The sequence below is a fragment of the Mytilus edulis genome, chromosome 12 (assembly GCF_963676685.1).
Source record: "Mytilus edulis chromosome 12, xbMytEdul2.2, whole genome shotgun sequence".
NCBI lineage: Eukaryota > Metazoa > Mollusca > Bivalvia > Mytilida > Mytilidae > Mytilus > Mytilus edulis.
In genome coordinates this window covers 60,088,374-60,105,903 of record NC_092355.1, presented here as the reverse complement: position 1 = coordinate 60,105,903, position 17,530 = coordinate 60,088,374, and the positions used below count along the sequence as shown (strand labels likewise).

General features: G+C 32.8%; 1 protein-coding gene across 1 annotated transcript; it reads right to left on the bottom strand.

The window, feature by feature from the left end:
- Window positions 1–1,013: 1,013 nt before the first annotated feature.
- LOC139497739 (uncharacterized) lies at window positions 1,014–16,990 on the bottom strand. The gene is made up of 4 exons (XM_071285974.1): window positions 16,333–16,990; window positions 7,608–7,805; window positions 2,620–2,856; window positions 1,014–1,582 (listed from the first exon to the last, which is right to left on the bottom strand). Exons 1-4 carry the CDS (start codon window positions 16,988–16,990, stop codon window positions 1,014–1,016), a joined length of 1,662 nt encoding a protein of 553 aa, XP_071142075.1.
- Between the last annotated feature and the right edge of the window lie 540 nt (window positions 16,991–17,530).

The following is a 17,530-nucleotide window of genomic DNA, read 5'->3' as shown; positions in this document are numbered from 1 at the left end:
GTTGATACACGTATAAATCATGGTTCGTGTCTAATGTTTAGATACTTATATCTCCCGTTCGTATCCCTATGAAATTCAAAATCCAATTTTTGTTATTTATTTTCGTGACCCAAATTATGTTTTGTCTCTACTGTTACCACTTTGTCCTCCCTGTTACTGCCTTTGTTCGTTCCTGTTACCCCAAAAAATGTGTAAAATAATTTTTACAATCAACATAACTGATCTATTGACTAAGTTTCCAGTTAGTATAAATGAAAAGGGACATACTAGTAAATTTTCAATGCCACTGTCTCCACAATATTTTTTTAAGAGTGTTTGAAAAATAAGAAATGTGATGATTTTCCTGAACGTACCGACTATCTGCAGATTTTTTTTGGGTAATCTACATAAATGATAAATGTAAATGTGATTTCAAATGAACACTGCTATGAAATGTGAGCCACACTTTTCATTGGATATTTTCTTTTCTATTATCAATTTTGCTATCAGTTAAAAAAAGTAACAGGATGGACAAAATCTGACACAAGCTGGCACACACTTTTAAAATAAAATTTTCTCAGGTATTGGTAAGATTGCATATTTTAAAAAAATATTAACAAATCAATATGCTATTGGTTTTTTAAATTAATTTGCATTTATTTTAACTTTTTTTTGGAAAAGTTCAGATTCCGAATTTGTACTTTATTTTGAAATGACTGATATATGGTATGATTGCAAATGAGACAAATCTTCAGAAGAGACCAAATGACACAGAAACTATAATTATAGGTCACCAAACAGCTTTCAACAGTGAACAACCCCCGTATTACATTTACATGTATGTATACATATCTAGCGAGCTTGTTGAAGAATGAACCAAGACAGAAAACAGACAGAGCCATGCAGATGCTCGAGAGATGTATATGGTCTCCGCTTTGAGCATTCTTAAAGGCAAAGTTTTGAGTCCATTTTAGATGGTACATTTTATTATTTTATATTATATGGACGGACTAATGACATGAAATAGAAACATATTAAAATACAAAATCGTTAATATATTCATCAATAATGAAGTCGATGTCTTTGAGAGCTTCCATGGCAAGCGGAAGTACGCACACAAGTCCACGGAATAATGACTGCTCCCGAGGAAGTATCTTTCTTGCCCAGACGGGATGAATCACAATTTTGAGCGGAGCTTCCGGTTTCATTAATTCTTGTCCAATGTTAATTTTCCTGCGTATGTCTCTTTTAATTTGTTTTTGTTTTTCGCTTTCACAAATGGAATGAACTTGTAGTAAGGGTACATATAATTGTGTAAACGCTTCCGTGAATGTGGTTCGTAACTTCCCTAACATGTCTGTGAACTGGTCAATAATTTTGGTGTTTTTGACACGTGATGTTCCTTTTGCCATTTTGTAATTTGTTTCGAACTCTCGTATAGTTTTTAATTCGAGTACACCTTGTGGTAGTATCTGTTTCATGGTAAGAGCAAATTCTCCTAACGATAATTCTATGTTTTCCTCCGTGTCCTTCAGGGATTGCACATTGTCGGTGAAACACCTTTGTTGTTCTGCCAATCTTTGCACCATTTTCTTGTCTACTTCTGGAAAGTCAATAGTACAGATTTTTATGCATGTTTAATATTGTGTCTTAAAATGAGATGCGTTGGATAGAAATCGACCTTATCGGGGCCTTTTATAGCTCACTATGTGGTATGGGCTTTGCTCATTGTTGAAGGCCGTACGGTGACCTATAGGTGTTAATGTCTGTGTCATTTTGGTCTTTTTGTGGATAGTTGTCTAATTGGCAATCATACCACATCTTCTTTTTTTTATACTTTTACAAATCAACATCAATGCATCTGTTAACCTATTAAGGTTTTGAAAACAAATTCAAGTCTGGGACTGTTTTCAAGTTGAATTGTTAATCGAATGCTACAAAACGGACAAAACTTCATCTTTCATTTTATTGTATGACGTAAATGAATGCTCAAAAATAAATCAGAGTAATGTACATGTATATTCACGTAAATTTGCATAAGGTCGATTTCAACCGTGTACAATGAATACAGTGGCGGCTTTAGGGTGCGGGGGTTTGGTACCCCCATTTTTTTGTACGATCTTTCCATTTGAATAGGGACATATGGTTGGAACACCTCCCCCTTTTTTAATGGCTGGAAACCAAACATACACATCAAATCGTAACTTTTTATGACAAAATAATCGTTTACCTCACTACTTTGGTCAAAATCGGAATAGTTCTACTGTATGGACACGATCCGTCAAGCAGTGGGCAAAAAGGAGGAGGGAAGAACAATCATTATAATATGATTGAAGAAATTTATACAATGCAGTAATAATCTTTTGCAATTACAACAAAAATGTACTATAACTCTTGTCATGGGAAACTCAAGAATAATTTATCATTTGTTTTGATATATTATCAAACGGTATTTAAAACGTGCAATAACCATAACTCTTGGCAAGATTTTTTTCAAATGTAATAATATATAATCCAACGGAACTTTTAAACTTGGTACATATATCAATATCCCTGACATGACAATTATAGGTCAAAGTAAGATAATTAACACTAGTTTTATATCCCTACAACGACAATAGGTCAAAGTAAGATAGTTACCTCTAGTTTTTATTTCTAGTCTTTTCATTTTTCTACTTAACAGTTCGTTTGTACAGTTGTTGTATTCAGATTCCAAGATTTTAGATCTGAGTACTATCTTTGACGTTTTAAGCTTCTTTAATACCGTACTATTGACAATAACGTCCTGGAACGTCATACTCAGTTTTCCTCTCTGGTACAGATCCCAAAGTGAGTCTAATGCTCCTATATCATCAAATCCTACAGCTAAAACTATCCCTGAAATTGTAAAAAATTGATAATAAAATGTTTGTTATTTTTCTGATTGTTGTCTAATGAACCTATATCGTCAAATCCTACAGCTAAAACTATTCCTGAAATTGTAAGAAATTGTTAATAAAATGTTTGTTAACTTGCAGTTAGAGATCCCAAAGTGAGTCTAATGACAGGGGCGGATGTAGCCATTTTAAAAAGGGGGTTCTCAATCCAGGATAAAGGGGAGTTCCAACTACATGTCCCCATTCAAATGCATTGATCTTCCAAAAAGGGGGCTAAAACTATTCCTGAAATTGATAAATTGTTTTTAACTTGCTGGTTGTAGATTTTAGATTGCGTTTAAAAATACCATTGAAATTTTGTCCCATAAAAATCCACGTGACTTCATGTTACTTATTACCACTCATTTTCAACGTGTTTTTTTTTTTTATTCGTCTGACACTGATCAACAGATTTTCTAGAAAAACCACGTCGCACATAGCCGTCGCTAGATCGCCTGTCTAACATTTAAGCAGGAGAATGTAAAACTCTTTCCAACTTATAAGGCACTGGCTACGATTACCAGCAAAAAATAACAATAAACAAGAATGTGTCCCTAGTGCCCATACCTACCCCCCCTTTCCACCATCATTGAGAATCAATCTGAAAATTATTTATATGGTCCAAGAAAATTGAATTTTATATTAACCCAATTTAGATGTTCGGCATCCTTCTTGAACTGTGACTTGTTTAAGGCTAACATTATATCTGATCCAACATGTAAATGTAGTTTGGATATTGAGGACATGCACCATTTTTTCTTTGATTGTCCTTTTTAGCTAAATGAAAGGGCTGTTCTGTTTAATGGTCTCAACTGGCTTCCCGAAGGCTGCGATTTGGACTTAAAACTACTGGTTTTTGGAAAAGAAACTCTTTCCTATGATCAAAATGTGCAAATTGTTAAACAAGTATTCAATTTTATAAAGAGATCAAAACGATTCCTCGTAGTATAGTATCAACATAGGTAAAACACACATCATCATCCTAATCTCTGACGTTCTTTCCTCATTCCCTCTCCTATTTTCAGTATAGTTTAGTAATATTTATGTTGTTTATATTATATGATGCATGCTCGCGTGCAATTTGTATTGTCATTTATATTGTATTGTGGAGAAGACTTTATAAGTATGTTTTACTTGTGTCTGATCCTTTTTTGCTTTGAGCAAATAAAATATGTTTAAACTAAATTTAACTAAACCCCATCATAATCTGCGTGAATGTTTTTTTTTTTTAAAGTGTTAAAACGATAACAAGTTCCAAGCTGCAGTATTATATCCTACGTATTTTCTTTTTATTTTCGTTTAAATGATTGAAGACAAACGATATCCACGTTAGCTGGTATAAGCAATCAAAACAAAAACAGGAAGTATTCTGAAGGTTGATTTAACAATTATTTCTTAATAAGAATTATTCTAGTATTCTATAATTTCAATCAAATCTATTCTTTTGTTTTCAATCTCTGATAGAGTATATAGATTTGATACTGTTTAATGGCGGTAAAATCGACAATTTAGCTCTGTTTATTTGGGTGTTATGTCACTAATGAAGTGATTTGATTCTAATATTGATAATTATTTAGTTTAAATTGTCATCAGGAATCGAGGGAGGGCCTTTGAAAGGGTTATAACAAGAAGAAATTAAATTATTTTCCCATTTAATGTCTTCGATTGATGGCTGTTTTGCTAACGAATGTGTCTGTATTGACTTTCTATGAAGTGACTTTAATTAGCAGAACAAATATTGACCATGCATCATTAAATGGGATTGCTCAGAATTCTTAAGGCTTTGTTTCACAGTTTCGACTCATTTCGTATAGACGTCATGGTTCTCAGTCAGAAGCGGGTTCTGTCAATTTGAAAAGATGTTCTAACCCCGGAATACCATGAAATGTTCACAAAGTTAAAGAAAAAACGGAAAGGGGAGGGGTTGTTTCCGCTCATGCAAGCGGATGCGAGCAGCTATAGTAATATAGGTCTGCTTCTGGTTTACGATCTTACAGTAAAAATAAGATATTGAAATGCTGTCTCTCTTGTTATCGTAGAAGTAATGGCCACACGTTCATCTCTCAAACATTTTCCCATTGTCATTTTATCACAATATTGGTAAATACTTCTGACATTAAAAAAAAGAAAGATTGGTGCTCTTCAACTTCGATATCGTAGTTTATTTGGCACCTTTTTTGCATTTATGATTCGATTGTCATTGATGAGTCTTCTGAAGACGAAACAAATTTTAATCCTGATATCGGTGATCAAGTTTATTTGCATAATTTGTCACGTGGTGCACCAAATCATTAGACGTTACTTCACTGCATTCGTTTAAGGGCATTGTTTTCAATCTCATCATATTCTAATAATTTAATTTTGGATGTAACGCGTCTTCTGATTGGCTGACGTCGTTTTGTTTATCAGCTTATAGACATAATTTTGTCATGTGACCGAGACTTCATCAATGTTTTTTCATGATTTACTCCGGTTTAAAATGGAATTGAGAATTAAATTATAAGAAATTACTGTAATATGTTTTCTAACTATTCGAAAAAACATTAAAAAACAAGAATAATTCAGCCACTCCCAACAATCTATCCCTTCTACTTGCGAGACATCACTGAAGAGTAGCAAAATATAACAACTGGATTATTCGGGTTCAAATCCACCATCATTAAATCACATCAATAAAGACCATTCAAACAGTCCCTTTACTACCCTCAGTTTCCCAAGTACCATTCAAACAGTCCCTTTACTACCCTCAGTTTCCCAAGTACCATTCAAACAGTCCCTTTACTACCCTCAGTTTCCCAAGCACCATTCAAACAGTCCCTTTACTACCCTCAGTTTCCCAAGTACCATTCAAACAGTCCCTTTACTACCCTCAGTTTCCCAAGTATCATTCAAACAGTCCCTTTACTACCCTCAGTTTTCCAAGTATCCGTTTGTTGCCGTTATAATATGTTCTGATGGATCACTTTAATATCTGATAAAATCAGTTATATGTTGAATTCCATTTTATAACGGCTCTAATCGTGTCGATTTCACATAGATTTTTGACATTCTAGATAACATTGACAAATATGGTTCACACGAAATCTGATTTTATTTCTGATGGTTTTAGAGATATTTGTTTGTTCATGACAAAAGACCTAATTAAAAGTTAAATCGATTATATATTTTTTTTACAGTTATAGAGTACTGTTTAATTAATTGCAGGTTGCATTTACAATTTGCACTTGCAAAAGCTTTTAACAACTACAAAACAGTTCAACGAGTACATTTTTTGAATTGTAACAGTGTATCTATACCACTAAAGGTAAAAAGATTCCTCTGAAACCATACACTGCACTTCCTAAATTTTCCTTTTGAAACAATTTTTTTCCAAAGAAAACGTCAATTTTAGAGAAAATATATAAATTCGGAGTCCCATATCGATCCGTGTCTTATACGCTTTCGCACATGCTCAGTCGACGTAATGCCCTGGAAATTCAAGAAGCTCTTTAGTTAATAGTTTCCACACTTGCCCAATTGTACTGCGATTTCGCGGGAATCTTCAAGTTAACAAAAAAATAAAGCACTTATTTATTCATTCATGAGATGAAAAAAGTATATTTGTGTGTATTTTTTTTTTCTGGCTATAACGTCGATGTTATTGTATGTATGTAGTTATTTTGTCGCACTGTTATAGAAGGAATCTATTACAGCCGATTGCATTGAATGTGTAGATAAGGATATTATCGTTGGAAACCTTGCTTTCTAGCTGAACCGTGAAGTCGTAAACTTTTCTCCTTTAAGAGTAGACTAGACATACAAATAATCAATTTGTCTGTCTGTAGGACTAGGATACTTCGAAAGGAGGGTAGTATACCTTACATAATGAGGACTTCAAGAAAGCTAACCAAAGAGCATACATTTACCTACACTCCAAATGCAATGGGCTTTAAAATAAAGTTTTACTTTCCTTTGGATGATGTTATGAACTGTATATTTACTTATTTTTCCTAAAAGCATATTAAATAATTGGTCCTCTTGTGTATGTGAACAGTTGAAACTTATGTTGGAATTGACTGTTTAAACCTTTTCTAACTCTCTCGCAACCATTTCTCTTAAGTAAATTCAAAGGCAATGTGGTGTTATGTCTATCTCAACAAATGAACCTATTGTGAATTTATAAATGGTTTGAGTCCGTAGCCATTTGTGGATTTTATCTCCATCAGGAACGCCGCCATGTGTAGGATTGGTATGTCTACGTACGTAATGATTGATTGAACGATCATACATAGGTATATATACATCCTATTAACATGGTAAAACGAGGGTATACTGGATAGGGACAGACATTTAGCCTTGCAAAAGGCCACATACAGACCTCTCAAAAGTTGAAGCAAGTGTTCTTAATGTGCAAAGAGAGTGGCACTATCTTTACGCCAGGCATTTGATCATTGTCCCCATTCTGACCGGATGTGGCTGTGATTTGGACATTTCGCACAGCCAAACGTTATGGCGAGGGTTTTACTGCCTGTCACAGGAAGACCAATAGTTACCATGCATATTACTATTCCCTAATTTCTTTTATTTGTGGGGAGACGTACGTCAAAAGCTACAATACAAAAAGCACATTTGCTTATTTTCTTTCCGATCTTTATTTATGTATGTCAATTATGTACAAGATATCTAGTACTAGTCTTAAAGTAGCTTCTTGTAGTTTACAAAATGAATAATTACCCCTTGAAAAGCGTTCAATATAAGCTCCATGAAGAGCGCCCTTCTTTTCCAGGTCTTCTCTTAGTTTGACGATGTCGGCCGACGATACGTGGTCGAATAACTTGTCTGTCAAATCCATGTAATAAAATCGTTCAGATCCAGAAGACTTGGGATTTTCTGCTTTGGCATCGTAAATGGTCATGTATATTCCGACTTCACCTGGAAAATAAAATTGAGTATGAAAATGGGGAATGGGTCAAAGACAACAACCCGACCAACGTGCAGATAATAATCGAAGACCATCAATGAGTCTTCAACGCAGCGAGAAAATCATGGCTTATTCTTGGTTTTAAAGTAATCATGCCTTCTGTTTTAGTTAATTGGTTTTGAAAATGAAAAGTTTTGCTGTCAGCAGCCTGTAAAGATGTTTTTTGCATAGGTATGATGATAAAAAAAAAGAAAATTAACAGCAATCACTAACGAAATGTAAAAACCGAAGAAAGTCAATATTTTTTGTAAATTTTTAGGTCGATTAAAATAGAATGTGTCACTTTAAAATTTTATCAACCAGGATAAATCTATATTATTCATTTTGCCACAAAATAAATAGTATATACATCAAATATCGAGTTACAAGATGACATATCTTAGACCATTAAAATAAAGTTGAAATTTAAAAATGACTGACAATTTATTTGCTGAAAGATCTCAGTCAGATTTTTAAACTTGGCGATTGTATCGGTTTGAAATAACCCATATAAAAACGTTAATTAAGTTTATATTTTGATGTATTGCATTGTACTCTGTTTATTACAAATTGACTTTTCTATTGCCACATCTTGTGTCAACTTGTTTTCTATTTAAAAGTAATTTTTATTTAACGGTTTTAAAAGTAAGCAATTAACCTATAGATAACCCTTTATTATAGGTTTTGTAATTACAGTGAAACCTGACTAAACCGAAACCTGTATAAACCGAAAACCTGTATAAATACCAACATGTTCGTAAGCACCGTCATATCAAATAACTGTGCGTTGTGAACTCCGAAGATCGGCCAAAAACGAACAAAATCCCGAAGAGGTTCGGTTTAAACAGGTTTCACTGTAGTTAAGATTGAAGAATAAGAAACCGACACAGCCCTATACATGTACCTCTGGGTTTTAGATATATCTTTCATTGCAATAAATAATGTCAATATAAAAGGATTATAAAGTCATGCCACATTTGTAATGTCTTCAGAACATAATGCTATACTTGTATCGGTTGATTAATTGGTTGTTACTTATTTAACGTCAAGTGGCAAATATTTCAAGTACATTCTGGATGGTTTGGGTGTTACCGAATTGAGAATAATGAGGTGCTATAATATAAAGAATAAGGAATACTGGGGTGTTCAAATATAAAGAATAGAGAATAATGGAGGGCCACACCTTTCCATGCCCTCATTCTGTCCGAGCACAAATGATTAAAGTAATGCAAGGACTGACCGTCTGACATAAGGATATGCGGGATAAGGACAGACATTGTGTCTTGCAAAGGCTACGGGCGTGGTTATATAAAAGTTTATTCGTTCAGTGTACATGTATGTTCATTTAAGTTAATATGATTTTTGATTGATTTCAACCATTCCGGGAGATATTTTATAGTGTGTCTTTCTATGTTGTGAAAAACTTGTGATGTTACACTATAATTGTTTCAGGGATGGTGAAGGTTGGTATCTATCATAACGTGTAAACCCGAACAATCTGCAAATGTTTGCAGGAACCTGATGTTCAGTGGTTGTCGTTTGTTGATGTGGTTCATGAGTGTTTCTCGTTTCTCGTTTTTTATATAGATTATACCGTTGGTTTTCCCGTTTGAATGGTTTTACACTAGTCCTGTATAGCGTGCTGTTCGGTTTCAGCATAGGCTCCGTGTTGAAGACCGTACTTTGATCTATAACGATTTACTTTTATAAATTGTGACTTGGAAGGAGATTCGTCTCCTTGGCACTTATACCACAATTTCCTATATATACCTATATATATAATATACTGAGCCCTTTTAAACTTTTTAGGTTGTAATATTTTAATGAAATTATTTTCTTCCTTGTTTATATATATAGGCCTGGGATAGTGGTGTAACAGCACATCATAAGAACAAACTATAAAAATCAGTTGGAAAAGGCTTAACTCATCAGATCGATACAAAGCACATAGTTTACTAACAAAAACACTTAAGACACTACGTACAGATCTGGTAGTACTCGCGGTTACTGAAAGTTAGTTCAAAGCCAGTAACAACTCATAAAACATCATGTATCTAAGGCGAAAATGTCAATCAGTACGCATCCAACATCCAATTGATTTAGTGCAAAGACGTCATTAACAGCACAGGCACTTGTCTCAGAAAAAAAATTCTGAGACAAGTGCCTATGATTAAAAGTCAGAGAAAAACATGATATTGTGCAATGCCAAAGCATATAGATAGCACAGAATGTAGGACATTACCTTCATTTTCGTGGTTCATTGGTCAATGTTAAGGTTTTGTGATTAGATCCGATTCTCGGATACTACATGTATAAGCAACAGGTCAACTATATTTGGTGTATAGAATGATTGTAACTGGGTGAACATTAGTTTTCTCGTTTGAATTGTTTTACATTGTCATTTCGGGGCCTTTAAAGCTGACTATGCGGTATGAACTTTGCTCGTTGTTGAATGCCGTACGATGACCTATAGTTAATTTCTGTGTAATTTTGGTCTCTTGTGGAAAGTTGTCTCATTGGCAATCATACCACATCTTCTTTTTTTATATATATGCGTCCGACAAAGTTCATCTGAGCTTGATCTAATTTTCATGGTTCATATCATCGTGTGCACTCCTGTTGAAGACTAAGTCACTATCTAGTTTTTGGAATTTGGATAATTTGGTTTCATTTGGCACAACTCTTTGGAAAGGTTTAGTTTTCAATGCTTTTTAACTTCGTCAATGATTTTGTCTTCCCACTGATTCGAGCGCCACTGATGAGTAATGTGTACACGAAGCGCTCGTGTGGCGTAATTAAGAGACGGTTATTTTTTTGTTGTTGCGTTTTTTGTTACTTTTTACTCAAATTAAATGCCAAAAATTGTAAAGATTATAAAATTCATCAACTCTTACAAAACCCATCTAACGTGTGGGTATTTATGCTCGTGACGTCATGTAAAGAAATTACACATGGTGCTCACTAATAAAATAAGACTTAACATATAAAAATGAAATTATAACGAGATGATGTAAATTAGATAGATATGTTGTCACTTTAGTCATCTTCCGACCGATTATGAAACCATTGCTAATGCGGGGTGTCCGTTTAGCTGTGCAGGGTGTATAAACTCGCAGCCTCGTTTATTCAGAATTGGGACGTTAAAATCCGATGCCTCATGTAAAGAGAGTGCTTGATACAACTCTCTCAGAGTCTATAGGTGGCCTATTGCTAAGCACAATTTCTGTTCCTATTCAAAATACCCTAATTTTCCAGTAGCAATCCAAATGCCCCGCCCTTTATCCAAACCGACCCTACCTTACAGAAACTCACTTATTATTGCTAATTTGTCCTCGTCCTGAAGATGGATGAACAATTGGCCGCTGGGGGTTAAGCAGACAACAATATATCATTATATTTTAACACGATTTATTGCTTTTTCTTGTTGAGTTGAATTGAAATGCAAACCATGTAAGAAATATGAAAAATGCAGTTGTCAACGAGCATTAAGTACATGTATACGTCAAAGCTTCTTTTCGAAATAATATATTTTCAAAAGAAAGAAAGAAAGAAAACTTATATTCGCCTAATTTATTCAGTCGCTTTTATAAATTAATTTAATGTTGACCTCTATAAAAAAATGTCTTTTTTTTATCGTTGGATTGCTGTCCAGGACCAAATAGTTTGAACTTGAATATGTTCGTGGTAGCTGTCTTTCGGAAAATATCCGAGTGCCGGTCCATTATCAAGATTACTAGTATTATTGTTAGTGGAGTGACAAATCGAGAAAAGTCGCTTATTTAAGGTAACACGATACCGAATGGCATATCTCCCAATTTCCAAACTTTTTGGCACACGTGTTCTTTGAATCGAGTTACATCGGAATATGTAAGAAAAATTGGGGGTCACCATTTTTGTTTTCTTGGTCTTTTCATAGTAAAACGTCAATTTTGGCGACAAATTTATAATTACATAGGTATATAGGGGAAATGCCTTTTTTTCGGCTTACCTTTTTAGATTTTCCAATGGATGGCTATGTTCTTATATACGGAGAAAAACAAAAAACTTACATAATATCCAGGATTGTATACTGAATCCATACACGTATAGAAACTCATATGTCACCATCCTCGTTTTTGAGATAAATTATGGAACGCCAACACTGTCTTGTTATGACCATTTTCATTATATGATGTGCATTTACCTTTATATGATGTGCATTTACCTTTATATGCTGTGTTTTTACCTTTATATGATGTGCACTTGTCATTATATTATGTGCACTTGTCATTATATGATGTGCAAACACCTTTATATGATGTGCAAATATCCTTATATGATGTGCAAACATCATTATAGTATGTGCAAACATACTTATATGATGTGCATACATACTCATATGATGTGCAAATATACTTATATGATGTGCAAATATACTTATATGATGTGCAAACATTCTTATATGATGTGCAAACATTCTTATATGATGTGCAAACATTATTACATGATGTGCAAATGTACTTATATTATGTGCAAAGATCCTTATATGATGTGCAAATATACTTATATGATGTGCAAAGATCCTTATATGGTGTGTAAATATCCTTATATGATGTGCAGTTTCCCTTATATTACGTGCAAACATCTTTATATATGTGGTTGTGTCATTATATTATGTGCTTGTAATCTTATATTATGTGGTTAGGTTTACTTCATTATATGATGTCGAAACGTCATTATATGATGTGCTTTCATCGTCGTTATGGTCAATGAACATGATTACGATTAGAATGATTACTGTCTACGTCATAACTGATTCCGATCTGCTTCTGTAAATTATTAACCCGGCTCAAATATGTGTCTATCGCTAGCGAAAGTGCAATTTATAGGGAAAATGAGACAAAGCAATTTAACAAAATCAACGTTTCAAACATTTCGGTTGAAGATTAAAATCAGTTGATACAGGAGCTAGTTGAAGAAATCTCCGGCTGTGGAGAAAATGATAACAAATAAGAGCCTTTTATAACTTGCTATTCGGTTTAAGCATAGGCTCCGTGTTGAAGGTCGTACTATGACCTATAATTGTTTCCTCTTACAAATTATGACTTGGATGGAGAGTTGTCTCAGTGGCTCTCATACCACATCTGCTTATTTCTATTTATTGCAAAAGACACCATTGAAATCACAGTCTGTTTCAAAAATATTTCATAACAATAGCTATACAATTATCTACTGATGCATACTATGGCGAGATGGTTTGTTTTATAAAATGTTATTGAATAATATTAATCTGTAAATGGTAAGATGTATAATGTAGTATTGAATATGTACAATGATATTACATCTAGTACATTTATATCATATAATCTGTGCTACTAAAGGAGTAGACCGATTTCATTGAGTCGCAACTCCTCTAAAACCATACCAAGTCGGAAATATGTGTGATAGGACTTTTAATTTGTCTTTGAACCAATCTTTTTTCCACAGAAAACGCCAATTATGTGAGAAAATACCCAATTTCGAAGACTGCAAGCTTAGTCGACGTAGTGCCCACAAAATGCGAAATGGCTATGTGGGAAATTATAAAAAATGAAAAAGTGGTATCTTTGCTAATGAGACAACTCTCCACAACAGACCAAATTACACAGAAACTAATGACTATAGGTCACCATACGGTATTCAACAATGAGCACATATTGGCATATACAGATTGTTTATTTTCAACTTATTTTAATAAAGATTTTTTTAATTGCTAATAAAATTCTGAAACATTAGTACTAGTATATCAACAGATTTGGAGTAGCGTTAACGATTTCTGAGATATAAGGGGTTGATTCCTGATGAAGTGTTTTAGATTTAATTTTTCGTCCGATTAGATCGGATTTTACCTTTGTGGTACTTATTTTGATCCTTTTCGGTAATGGCAACGGATTTTACGTAGACGATACAGTTATTGAGTTAAAAGGGGGGGGGGGGGGGAAACACTGAAAATCACACTTTGCCACACTTTTTCCAATTTAGGGTATTTAATATTTTTATTTTCCAACCGAGATGAATGGGGTGACGCCCGTCTTTCGCATTTTGTTCCTCTTTTTCGTCTCTTTAACAAAAAATAGAATAAAAAGCATTAACTTTGTCATTACTGTGTCCACCTTATTACTGTATCATCATTCTTTGTTTCAACACTTGCCCACTCGCTGGCGTCTCCTTGTATCATCGGTACAGCGGATATAGGTATTAACCAAGGGGTCGTGATCGACTTTTCTTCTGACACGGTACGAAAATCTTTGTTTTGTTTACATTATATCAATGTGTACTTCAATCTAAACATATTTGTTGTTTTAAGAAATGTTTTGGTCGTAGGTTGGTGATTAGTCTCACTATTTGCCCAAAACAAGAATCCTTACTAAAAACATGTGCAAATACTTGTCAAAGAAGTTGGCGCTCGTCTCATCCGATATGATTCTATATTCATTGCAACTCTTTTTCTGATAGAAGGCCACACTGTTTGTGCGTAATAAGTATAGCTGTTTCAATAATTGGCATTGAAATATTTTGTACATATGTTATTTTTCGATATTTTATTCCGACAAGAAGCGTTGTGTATAGCTGACCACATGAATCGTTCTGTACGGTGCATAGTTAAATGAATGTACGGTATATAGTTTTTCATGCTTCGAAGTACCTACAAAGCTATATCCGCTGTACCGATGATACAAAATAGTAATTATAATTCGGAATACTTTGCTTGCTTGTGACAATGGTGTTCGACAGTAGTATAGTACTTGAACGAGTCCAGCGCACCCCAAAAAAAAAAAATTTGACCCCCAAAAAATTACCCTCATTTCAAGTAAAAGAGCCCTAAATTTTCATAAAAAAAGCAAAAAAACACCCAAAAACACCAAAATTTTCTTACTCCCAAAAATTTTTTTTTTTTACTTTGGAAAAAAAACGTTATTAAAAACACCCAAAAACAACAAAAAAATTCCAAAAAAAAAAAATTAAAAAAACCGGGATAACTGGCAGAGAAAGAATTCTGTGGGATTTAAGAGAAAAAAAATCAATTTTTACTTTAAAAAATGAAACAACCTACAGCTCCTGATTTATATCCAGAATTACCTATAGAAGATGGACAAAATTATAGACTACAAAAAATAACAGAAATAGAAAAAACATTAATAAATGAGAGAGATAAACGTAAATCACTATACAAAAAATATAAACGCGGAGTTAATGTTACTGATGGTGTTGATACAAGTTTAATTTCGACATCTGTTGTTTTAGCTGGTATAGAAATAGCTTTTCCTATCTTACTTCCCATACAAATTGCAGCTGTTGTATGTGGAAGTTTAGGAGGTCTAGTTAAATTAATTAGAAGAAAGTTGACAACAAAATCAAAAAAACATTATGAAATTAAAACAATGGCAGAATGCAAGTTAAGCAGTTTTTTAAAAAAAAACGTTATTAAAAATACCCAAAAAACAACAATTTTTTTTTCCAAAAACAAAAATAAAAAAAAAACCGGGATAACTGGCAGAGAAAGAATTCTGTGGGATTTAAGAGAAACATTATTTCCCCAGTGCGCCCCAACCTTGATTTTTAATTAATTTTATCAATATAGTCTACTAATAAAACGGATCAATACGACTACAACTTAAATTGCTTTTTACATTTGCTATTTAATAGGACATGACTTTTAAATAGACTAAATCGATCATTGGAAATATTTACATGATTGTCAAGAGTATGTTTACATGTTGCCTAGACAATGTTGTCATCACATGTAAACATATAGAAGGCTGGTGCGTTCTTTTCGTTTTAAATTATCAGTGATAAGAAAACGTGTGTGCTTTTTAGTGTGTTGTGGTTTTTCATGTCGGCCAGTATTTCTTCCTCTCAAGAAGGTTTTCTACTGTTGGACTACCTTTCATTGAAGTCTATTCCATGAGAAAAGAATTGAAAGCAATGTTTTTATATAGTGAGGAGATTAGGCGGTATTGGAGCACTCAACATCAACCAATGATACAGGTTGAAACACAATCTTCTCAGTGACCTTTCAACCCCGCGCTCCAGCTAGAGCGCGAAAGAACAACATTGATCTGAGATTATTAATATATTTTATAGTGTTTAACTTGTATATTTTGTAAAGAAAGATTTAAAAATTAGTTATTTGCAATTCTTGTTCATAGAAACCACCTAGCGCCGTTGCTAAGGATTATGTGTTGACTATTAACTGATAATGGATTTTGTATTTCTACATACCTGAGTGACTGTTATATGTACATGGATGATAACGTGTAATTTCGCAAATACTTTATCTTGTGTTTAAGTTTTTACAAATGAGTGTTATAATAAAGATTTAAAACTTAGTCATTTGTAATTCTTGTTCATAGAAAGCACCTGTTATTTCTTCGCCTTTTAAATCAATTATTTTATAAGTAAAAGGAATTGTATTTAAAACTTTTTCAATTACAAATATTTCTTTAGTCCAACGAGTAGTATAACCCTTTTCAAATTTACCCTTCTTTTTTGTTATTCTTACTCTAGTACCTGCTTTAAATTTAGGTTTTTTAATTTTCTCTTCCTTTTCTGGATATAAATTTTTATACACTGTTAATTCATTTTTTGATTTACTTGCTTCAACAAGTGTCATTTTAATTGAAGAATGTACTGTATTATTATAATTTTTAACTAATTTATCTAATATATCATAATATTTAAAAGTTTCATTAGCAGTAAAGTATTTATACATATGTTGTTTCATTGTTCCTATCCATCGTTCCACTACACTGGATTTTTCTTCATTCTCAGTTGAATATAACTTTATGTTATTATCTTTTAACAATTCTTTTACTTGTCGATTATAAAATTCGGATCCTTTATCTGACCAAATATATATTGGTTTTCTTTCTTTAAATAATGTTTTAAAAGCTTCACTGACTGTTACTCCTGTTTTATTTTTCAAAGGGATTAACCAACCATATTTACTAAAAACATCTATAACTGCTAATAAATATTTATAGTGTTTATTTTGTTTTGAATATGGTTGCATATCTATTAAATCAACTGCCCATGTTTGATCTATTGAATGAACATAAACACGTCTTTTAGGAAAAGATTTTACAACTCTATGATGTAGTTCATCTGCTAATTTATTTGTTAGATTTGTTTTAGACATTTTGAAGTAACTAAAATGTTTTTTTTAAAAATGGATGAAAGAAAACATTGTTCCAAATGTAATGAATACAAGTTACTAAGTGAATATCACAAAGCAAAAGACAAACCGATGGGAGTTAAATGTGCATGTAAACAATGTATAAAGCCTATAAAACAAAATCATTATCAAAATAACAAAGAAAAATATAAACAATCTTATCAAGAATTTATGTTTAGAAATCCTACTTATTAGAATTTATATCAAAGAAAATAATATAATTAAAATTTAATATTACAAAATGGGATTTAAAAAATCGTTTAAAGATCTTATTACTGAAACTACTATTGATGATATAGAAGAAATCAATGCAACTAAATACATAAACTTATTAAAAGATAAAATAGTTATTAATCAATTTCCTTTGAAAATAAAGATAATAATAACAAGTGAATTTACAACTCCTATGGCATTTGATAGAATAGAAAGTCATTACTCTCATCCTGTTGAAGTTGTTCTAACACAAAACAATTTATCTACATTTTACAATAATTTGTTAGATAA

What these genes read in the sequence shown, in the direction of transcription:
- LOC139497739 (XM_071285974.1), bottom strand. Translation starts at nt 16,990, where the DNA reads ATGTCTAAAACAAATCTAACAAATAAATTAGCAGATGAACTACATCAT. An exon ending in AAGAATAACAAAAAAGAAGG is followed by an intron (nt 7,806 to 16,332) that starts GTAAATTTGAAA and finishes TTTATTTTCCAG; the next exon opens with GTGAAGTCGGAATATACATG. An exon ending in TATTGAACGCTTTTCAAGGG is followed by an intron (nt 2,857 to 7,607) that starts GTAATTATTCAT and finishes TTACAATTTCAG; the next exon opens with GGATAGTTTTAGCTGTAGGA.